General features: G+C 33.8%; 1 protein-coding gene across 1 annotated transcript; it reads right to left on the bottom strand.

The window, feature by feature from the left end:
- Positions 1 to 4,719: 4,719 nt before the first annotated feature.
- On the bottom strand, positions 4,720 to 6,747 carry LOC114398129 (PAN domain-containing protein At5g03700-like). Its single transcript, XM_028360283.1, has one exon. The coding sequence runs from the start codon at positions 6,622 to 6,624 to the stop codon at positions 5,140 to 5,142; it is 1,485 nt and encodes a 494-aa protein (XP_028216084.1). The 5' UTR covers positions 6,625 to 6,747; the 3' UTR covers positions 4,720 to 5,139.
- Positions 6,748 to 10,203: the final 3,456 nt, after the last annotated feature.

The raw sequence follows: 10,203 nt of genomic DNA, 5'->3' as shown, positions 1-10,203 counted from the left end.
TGGTCATAAAGAGGAACCGTGTTGATGAGCTTGTTGAAGGAAATGGCGGTGCGAATGAGATCGAGATTGGGAAGATGAAGAGCAGGCATAGGAAGCGGACCCGACAATAATGGAAGGAATGGTTGCACGGGTGTAGGACAAGGAGGCGCAGTCGGCATGGGTGACGGAGTCGGCGTAGGCAGCGAAATTGATAAGGGTGATTGGTTGTGTTGCATTGGTACGGGGCATGGAGACGCAGTCAGCCTGGAAGGTGGAAGTGGCGGTGGTGATTGCATGAAGGAAGAAGATGGGTAGTGGTGGCTGGTTCTCAGAGGCAATTTTAAAAGAAGGTCATCCAGTGTGGATTCGAGGTGGAGTTGAGCTGCAGTAAGTTTGGCCATGACGGCCTCGAGGCGGTTCACGCCCGCGGGAGAAGGTTTGGCGTCCGCCATTCGAGGTGGGTGCTGAAATGGAAGGGACATAGGTGGTTGCTAAAATAAAAGAAGACTTCCCTCGGTATCAAACAAGCATAGCAAACGTTTGCGAGTGCTCTCAAAATCAACCCCAAGGAATTGAGCTGGATGTATAAAAGGATGAGGGGTGTTTGAAAACAAAGGAGATAGGTGCTGCAGAAATGGTTGCTAGTGGGTGGCTATGTGGAAAGGATGGCATGGAAAGGGGTGGTTCGACAGGTGGTGTGGGTTGCAGTGGCTGGAGCTGGTATGACAGCCATGGAAGGCATCCATTGGGCTCTCAACGAAAACACCAAATTATAAGACATAGAGCATAAAGACTGACTTTGAGGGCTAGGACCTCCAGAAGTATAAGGAAGAAGGGAATTCAAGAGTAAAAGACAATATATTTTTCCATGCTTGATTGATTATTTACATAGATATTTATAGCATTTTCTTGATAACAAAATTATACCATTTTGCCCACAGGAATATTCTACTAATAGAATTTGTTATGCTTGTCTATCCTAGAGAGACAAACATCAACCAAGCCAAATCGTGTTGATGCTATTGCCTAATTGCCTAAACTGCCCTTAAGCGTAATCCTTCAGGTATGATGGGCTTGTGACTTTCTTTTTGGGTTTTTCTGCTTTTTGCACCTTTGGTTCCTCAATGGTTACTGTTATGCCTTCTGTTTCTAGTGCTGTCCTTTGCTTGTGGTATCCTATCATGCTTCCTCTTAATGAAGTGAGCTGATCGAGAGCATTTATTCTTTACATGGCGTGTAGGTTTTATTGTTTCAGGAGATGACATGCCGAAATACGTCTGCAAATTAAGTTCAAACAATGCAATGAAGCAATACCACACAAAATATACGCCATAAAGATTAATTCAAGCAACCACCTGACATCTCTCTCCGTCTCTATTTACATGCAAAAATTAATCAAATATAGACAGCGAAATTAATTATATGTTGGAATATATAGGTTTATGTTTGAAGTACAAGTATTTACAGACATGTTGAAAAAATATGATGGGTACAAGTCCAATTAAATGTATTAGTGTTCACACCTATACCCAACATATTTTTAATATATTAAATTTTAAATATAAACATTATATTATGCATACAGTAATACAGGTGAGTTAATGATATATCTCGGAGTTAATGGGTATTTGAACAAATAATCACAATGAAAAGGAAGGTTATCTACTAAATAGATTTAGGTCCAGATTTAGGCATTTACCTGCACTGTCCCTTATCCGCAATTAATATTAAATTTAAAATAAAAAAAAACTAATATTATACTTGTACAATACACATGATAAATCTTGGAGAATGGAGAGTATATGGACCCGTAAGTTTATTATGAATTAGTTGTTTCACAAATTTACTTGTTATATACTCTTGTTTTATGCTATAATTAATTACTCTAATGTGCTGGAATATATTTAATTTCTATTATTATATGTTCTATAACCGTGCTACAATTTTTTAATTGAGTTAGGCATTACATTTTTAATTAATTAATATTCTTTGCTTTATTAATTTTACAGTTGTTTTTTTTTTATTAAAATAGAGATTTTGTTTTACTAATTTGTGAAGTTTCATTTATATGTTCTATAAGTACCGTTTTTAAAAAAAAATAAAAGAAGAGCAAGTACATAAGTACTTTATCTTTTTAAAAGCAAGTATATGTAATTACTCTATAGGATTTCGGACGAATACTAAAGTTTAAACCTGTCTAAGTAAGGGTTTGGGAGATGAATCTTTTGGCTCAGAGTAATGCTAAATCTTCCTACAAATCCTCGTAATATCTCTTTATGGTAAGTATGGAATGAAAAGTAAAAATATTTATTATCTTTTGAAAGTATAAAACATATTTAAAATTTATTATAGGAAGATATGCTAAGAGGATTAAGAATTATTATTTGGCTGTTATTTTTAGTCACCTCAAATATTTCAACGGTGTGATTTGAATTTTTCAAGTTTTAATTGAGTGAATGAAGTCCTTCAAATATCATAATTATACCATTTGATAATTTTGTCAGCCTTTCCTTAAAAAGTAAATTATTTTTGTCAGAGATATGATGACATTAATATATATATATATATATATTACATATTAATGAAACATATTAAATTAGTATATATATTGTCACTAGAGTTTGAGGTTATAAGTTCTAACCTCATCTTTAATATTTTGATAACTCTTAGTTTTGTTTTTCACATATTACATCACCTATCATATCAATCCATAATCCTTATAGGAATAACCTTACTATTTGATAGGAAGGTATTATAATACCTTATACTTCTATCTAAAAAATGGGTACCCTTAGCTAGTCACATATTGAACTTTGTCACTTAAAACCCTAAATCCTATTTTCCAACTCTTGATCTTATGTTTCACGTGTTTGTCTATTATTTATTGATCAGCGTTAAAACGTACATTGTATTTTTAAATAAGTGCTTGATTACATTGTATTTGGATTTAATTAAGTTATTTCTATTTGTTATATGTTTTTTATTAAAATATAAAAGATGTTTGGATACTTTTTAATTGAGTTAGAAGTTGCATTTGTAATTAAGAAATTTATTATTATTTTCTCATATTGATATAAATTTTTTTTTGTTGTTTGTCAAAAAAATATGCATAAAAAAATAAAATAATTTTATTTCAGTAATACGGGTAATGGATTTAAATACACAGATATATAAGATATGGACTTGGATGTTAAAATTGGTGACTTGCATCGATATGATTGTAAACCCAAGTATTTTTTTTTTTCAAACACATGCAACTATACAAGGATTTATGTTATAATATCCAACTGATTCAAAAACGGGTTCAGTAACTTTTACGAGAGAAAATCACAATGATTTTTTTCTTAATTTTTCATTAAGTGGTTAGCAACTTATGTAATTCCATGTTCACCTATATAAATCATTATTTAACTTATTGCTCACTTATACAAAGTGAGGGAAAATCACTGACTTTTCCCCCTCAAAGTCACTGAACAAGTTCCCTACTCATTCCTATTTGGTTACTTGTAAGGTGCAAAGGTTATATCTAGTCGGCTATTGCATTTATATGGAAAAATTTTACTCTCAACCAAAGATGGTAAATGAATTTGATCAGACTTAAAAAATATATGGTTGTAGTCATTATTTGTAGCATTTTTTTATATTTTAATTGGTTGATTTTATTTACTTACTCTCCTCTCATCATTTTATAATCTTTATACATAGAGATAATCCTTGATCAAAGGTGATAAGGTTTCTATACTTTTTATATTGATGAATTTGATCCTCAGACTTAAAAAAATGTAGATTTAGTCTTTATGTATGACTTTTTAATTTTAATTGATTTATTTTTTTCACTTAACGCAATTTTCTGTCATATTTTATAATCCCTTGGGGTACAACTAGCAATTGAGAGGGTGATAATAGCAATCCCCGCTTTGCAATGGATCACATTTTCCAGAAGACCCATTATAGAAATAGTTCAGAAGGATAATTAGCCATATTGATCCAGCCCGTGGTAATTTTTTGTTTGGTAAGTATGCGCAAGCATCAGATAAATCAATTTTACTTATAATATCCTCTCAACTTAAAATTGGAAATTGGAAGCCTTTCAGGGGCAAAGTTCTTAACAGGAACTCCTCGTTTCACTTATCAGTTATCACAATGTCTTTGGAAAAATCAGCTCATAAGTTAGTCAAAAAATTATAAATTAGCTGACAGTTTATAAATTGAAAGTTAAGAGATGAAAAATTGAAAACTTATAAGCTAATTGATTTAATTTAAAGTGTGTGGTGATATTTTCTAATAAGTTAGTTAATAAATACAAAATGACATAAAAGTAACATGGTAGACAAAAGGGTTTTAAAAATGAAAAAAAAATAAGTAAATTGGTGAGAATATAAATAAAAAGAAAAAAAAACAGCTTATAAACTATAACACTAATTGAAGTAGTTTTTGAAAATAAGTTAGAAGGTATTAAAATAAATTTTTGTGTCAGATTAAACAAGTTTATTTTAGTCAAATCAATTTACAAACAATTAGAGTAGTTTGCCAAACACATTCCATATGTCCGATATCTCTGTGTGTGTATGTGTATCTAGTGAAAGAGAACTTCAAGTAAGTTTGTCCTAAAACTAAAAATCATCAATCCAGACAGTGTTTTACCTTTTGTGTGTGTGTGTGTCTTGGCTACGATGGCCTTGGCTCCCTGTAATTTGACCTTACTTACTGTAGAATAATAATAATAATAAAAAAGGGGTCGAAGAGCAGGCCGAATTGCATTACAATATTCATTCATATCTGTGAGCAAGGAATTTGAAGTTAACTAATGCAGGCTCACTTCAAATGAGAGTTTGAAGTCAAATTGCAATATAAAAAAGACACGTCCGACAGCAAAACTAGACAAAGAATTTATTTAGTTTAAGTTGAGTCTATGATGCTGATTGGTGACATGTTTTTGAAAGGTTTCATTCCGCACTCCAAACCGGCACTTGCGTTGGTCAACCTTTTCACCGGAACTCAACCCATGCATTTGCTTTGTATAAATAAGGAGAGTCACATCACATGCGGAGGTGCGCCAACCACTATCATTGTTTGCAAGTGGGAAGATCATAAGAGAAAACAAACATTAGATTAGATGGACCCCACCAATCCAAATGCATTCTGATTCTGCCAACAATGTCAACTTTGAGCACATGCGTCACCCCTTGCGTCATGGGCATTGCTCATTTCTATGAATCTAAAACTTGCGGATCCAAGATTCTTATACGGGCCGGGCGAACCCCATTCCTCTTCCTTCACCCCTCTCCTCTTTCTCCATCTCGTCACGCAAAATCCGGTTCCAACAATAATAACCCCAACCCCAACCAAAACCGTAACCACAACCCCAACCCGTATCCAAACCCGGTTCTTTCCTCGTTCCTCTTTTTTAACCTTGAAGTAACCCACTTTTGACCCATCCCCAGTACCCACCATTGTCTGGATCGGATAGTCCAACATATAACAAAACCCGGTTGCGTTGCTATACAGCGCCCCCCAGCAGCTACAGTTGTTCTGGCACAATCCCTCACAATCCGCCCGAGACGACGTCGTTAGGTGCCTTACTAGCTCCTTATGCGGTGCTTCCACTCCCGTTCTTCTCAGCACCCAGTAACTGCTTTTACTTCCACCAATCCCTTCACTACTACACAAGTCCCCAGACGACTCTCCACCAACATCTTTAAAACACCCATCCGGTTCGAACCGGGTTCGGTTTTCTAAACAGGAGCACCCAGACCCTCCCGGAGTGCACAAACCGTACGAACCGCAGGAGCGGGGGAGGTCGCAGGCTTCAGTAATAGCCTGGTAGTTGAGCTGCCACGTGGAACCGTCCCAGTAGTAGCCCTTCAGATTCCCGTCCGGTTCCAACCGCACGAACAAAAACGACGACGTTTGTTGGAACGTGTTGAACTTTTGAACATCCGTGGGCTTCTCGTCGGTTGTCTGATACATCCCGAGGTAACCCTCCGGGTTGACTCGGGCGTAAATCGGTCCCTGCCCTTCCTTTACTTCCGCTTTTGCTCCCAGTGGCGTGCGTTTCCAATATAATTGGACATGGTTTTCGTATAACCCCATGAAATCGTTGCCTAACCTCATGGAATAAATGCCGTTGGAGGACAAAAGAGTCATGTTGGAGGTGAAATTCTGGTCCTGGACGAGAGTATTTTTGGGAAAGTGAAAACTCTCCCATAGGGGAATGCCATTGTGGTGAACTTGTAAATTGGAGCTGTTGAGGAGCACCACGCGGTCTCCGTTTGTGGCGGTTGACCACAAAACGAGCGTTTCGGGGTCGGACAGGACGAGGCTGCCGTTGAAGAAGAGGCGCGTGTTGTCGGACCATGATGGCGCGTGGGATGGGTTGGCCACCCAGAATGGCTCCGAGGATGCCACGTGGAGGACCGCCAGTGCCAGCTGGTTTTGGTTCACGCGGAGGAAGCCTAGAGAGAAGTTGCCACTATGATCGCTCAGAACTGCTTGAAACGGCGTCGTCCAAGACTCTGGCGTCACAGAGAAGCCTATGTGAAGCTCTTGTGGGATGGAAGTGGCTGCGGTTTCAGAGCATGTCAGCGTATATAGAAAGAGAATCGCTAGAAACTGGAGGTGATGAGTTTGCAACATGTTGAACATCACAGTTCTTGGCGTAGCATATCGAAAGTGAGTTGATGAAGGTGGTAGGAGATTTATAAGGTTTAGGCTCTATCTGTATATAAAATGGAGTAATTAAAATTTCATACAGCAGTAGTATTAATTTAAGATGTTCGAGAAGGAAAAATAAAATATGGCTGCTCGTGTATTGGTACACATTTTTGATAGACTGTGACTGTCAGACTGTATAAAATAACATTAGTTGTTGAACAAAATGCTTAACAAGCAAAATACACATTAATTAAGTATTTTAATTTTAAAAATAATTTATATGATGTTTTATAATTAAATGATTGCATAATTTTTTTTATATTAATGCATAATTTTTTTTATCTTATGGAGAATTTAGAAAACAACAACGGATTCACCGCCCATACAACAAGTAAGTAAATAATAAAATAATATATGAAAATTGTTGAGAAATATTAATATATTTTCTCTATTTTTATTCAGGGTATATATATCCATCCACCTTTTGTGATTAATAATGCAAGCGGTTCTAATTAAGAATTTGGGAAGTCTTGCACACGAACTGGCCATATATATATATATATATATATATATATATATATATATATATATATATATATATATATATATATCACATCTTGAATTTTAATTTGATTTGGGTTATTATCAAAGTTAAACAAGCTTCCGCCAGTTTAACTACAACTTTAGATATATAATAGTGCATATTGGGATCATTTTCTAACCTTACCACGTTTGGTGACAACACTTTGAAAACAACGAGGAGCTCATGGATAATATAATATGGGTGGTGTTAACGTGTAGAGTTTCCAAGTTGCAACGTCCTTTGAATTTTGATGTTGGTGGGTGTACGTGGTAATTCACGGTGGAAGATGTGGCAATAGTGGTAAGTCTATGGTCAGGTGAAAGTCTTATACGTGAACAGTGATAATCTCTGCCATTTATAGGTGTGGGCTTTTGGGTTGAAATGAACCAGGCGATACTTTTTTTTATAAGTACAAGTTACAAGTGTTTTTTTTTTCAAAGACAATCGTGTTTCAAGTTAATACAACTATTATTATTATGGGGTGAACATTTTTTTTTAAATAGAGTATAATTTAACGTTTGTATATTCAAAATTTAAATTAAAAATGATTGATTAAGAAAAAATAATCTTGCACGAGTGAATTCACGCTTGATAGATAGGTGAGACTTATTAATAAGTGATGCAATTGACTAACCAACATCCAGTACACTTGAGTAGTGATTTCTAGCTAACTTTCAATTGACAAGGTCGAAGTTCTCATATCAACTTAGTTGAACCTGAGTGTCCAGACTCCAAATAACTAAAATAAGTTAGGTCATTGTTGTGTGTAGGCAAGTGGATGCAGTGAACCCTAAATGAGTCAGAAATCAGTATAGATTAGTAGAGTTATATTTGACAAGCTGCTTAGCTAGCTCAGCTAGTATTGACCAATAAAAGAAAATCTGGATCTACAAATAGCGATGACTTTTTTAGAATTTAATGTTGGTTGGTGTTTGGTTATATTTTTGTTACAACTTTTTTGCAATGAATCATTAGTTTTTATTTTTTAGAAAATATATTACTACTTTTGATTAGATTATAATTTTATTTTAATTATCTCAATAAAGAAAACTAGTCATACATGTGTTTTAACAAATTAAAATGACAGACAGTCCGACACAGTAATTTTTTTTCCTAGAATACTAAAATGTTTTACAGTTCAATTTCCAAATACAGTATTTTTGTTGGTTCACGGGATAGAAATTCAAGTTTCTCAAGCATATGCAATTCTAAATGTTGATCCTAAGATTCATGTATATGAAAAATAATTTCATTAGGAGGAGTTTTCATCTTTTACACTATTTAATTATACCATGAGAATTATATATAAATAATTAACAATAAACTCTACAGTAAAGTTCATGTGCTATAATTTAACTTTTGATATTAGTCATTATGTGTTCATGCAAAATTAATGTTTACAAATGAAAGGAACACTTAGAAACCGAAAAAAGGAGATTTTGCGGTTCAAGTATGAAATCATGCATAATACTTCAAAAAGTGTGTAAGTCAGTAGAAATATTATTGATGTATGTATAAAGTCAGAAGAATTGGTGGAGCTATTTAATTTCATCAACCTCCCCCTCAACATGTTCCAACAGCGGCAAGATTCGGGCACTTCCGCACTTGCATTGCATGTAGCCATTGTTATGTTTTAAATTCTCACTAATACATCTGCACGTGTTTGAGATCATAACCCCAAAATGCTCAATGGAGTTGCCATAGCTCACTAAGACGAAATGGTTGACATTTGACAATGGCCATGTCTTATCACAGATTTCTAGTGGCAAAATGACATACAATAAGATTAATTACTAGCCCATGGATTTTGAATAAAAAGTGTAAAGTTACTTATAAAAAAGTGAAGACACCACAGGGGTTTCACATTCAGAAACAGCTGTCAATTAAAAGGGTTGGCTATTTGTCAATCAACTACTATTTCACAATTTAATTTAATGCCAATAAAAAACATTATTCCACAGTTTAAATTAAACTTAAATATGTTTTTAGTTTTTTAAATCTAATTTATTTTTTTAATTTTTTAAATTTGAAGTTATTTTTTAGTATATAGAATCCATGTCGTTTTGCAAACTTTGAACTAAACAAAAAAAAAATCATATTTTTGATATTTTTAGCATGATAGTTTGATTTTTTATTTTATATTTTAAATTATATTTTACGGTGATTAAAAAATATAATAATCAAATCAGTAAAAAAAATAAAAAATCCATTAATCACTTTAAAAGTTGTTTTAATTTTTTTATTGAGTTGATTTTGATAGTTTCAAACTACCCAAAAATTATACTTTAAAATATAAAATAGAAAATTAAATTATGATGGTAAAAAATATCAAAAAGTGTGAATTTCTTATTTTTTTTTTTGATTCCTACTTTGTAGAAGGATAAAAAGATAACATTTTACGTATTCTAACGACTAAAAAAATAATCTTAAATTTAAAGGACAAAAAAAAGTCTCACGAAGTAAAAACATATTTAATTCTTTAAATAATAATTTTTATTAGAAAATAAAAATTCTCTTAAAAGAATTACTCTTATAAAAATGCTCTTATATTTCTCTTCCCTTTTGATCTTTAATTTCATTGATCTAAACTCTAAAGTACTGCATATATGCTGAAGCCTTAGTTTCCCTGGTCTCTTCCCCATGAACTTCAAAGTTGACTTTCATGCTCGAGAAAACATAATTCTCTAGCTATAATGATCTTCAGCTCATGTGTAGTATATACATCTCTACATGTGCGCGCATATGTGCATGGTGCAATGACGTGTATTGACTCCCATAATTAAGTTTTAATTACCAAGCATTTTTAGTGTGGGAACCCATTGGTGTACATACTCACTGCCAGATCCCCAATACGGATAGTATAACCACATAAAAGAGCAAGGATGTATCCGATTAATTAATAAACATAAAGGAAGACCTATTCTAACTGTTTTGTTCACGAGTCCATTGCATATACAGTACAATAAATCATATGCCAAAATTGGGAA

The sequence above is a fragment of the Glycine soja genome, chromosome 19 (genome assembly GCF_004193775.1).
Source record: "Glycine soja cultivar W05 chromosome 19, ASM419377v2, whole genome shotgun sequence".
NCBI lineage: Eukaryota > Viridiplantae > Streptophyta > Magnoliopsida > Fabales > Fabaceae > Glycine > Glycine soja.
This window is presented reverse-complemented; position numbering and strand designations above follow the sequence as displayed.

Excerpts from the sequence above, each read along its gene's own strand:
- LOC114398129 (XM_028360283.1), bottom strand. The coding sequence starts at position 6,624 with ATGTTCAACATGTTGCAAACTCATCACCTCCAGTTTCTAGCGATTCTC.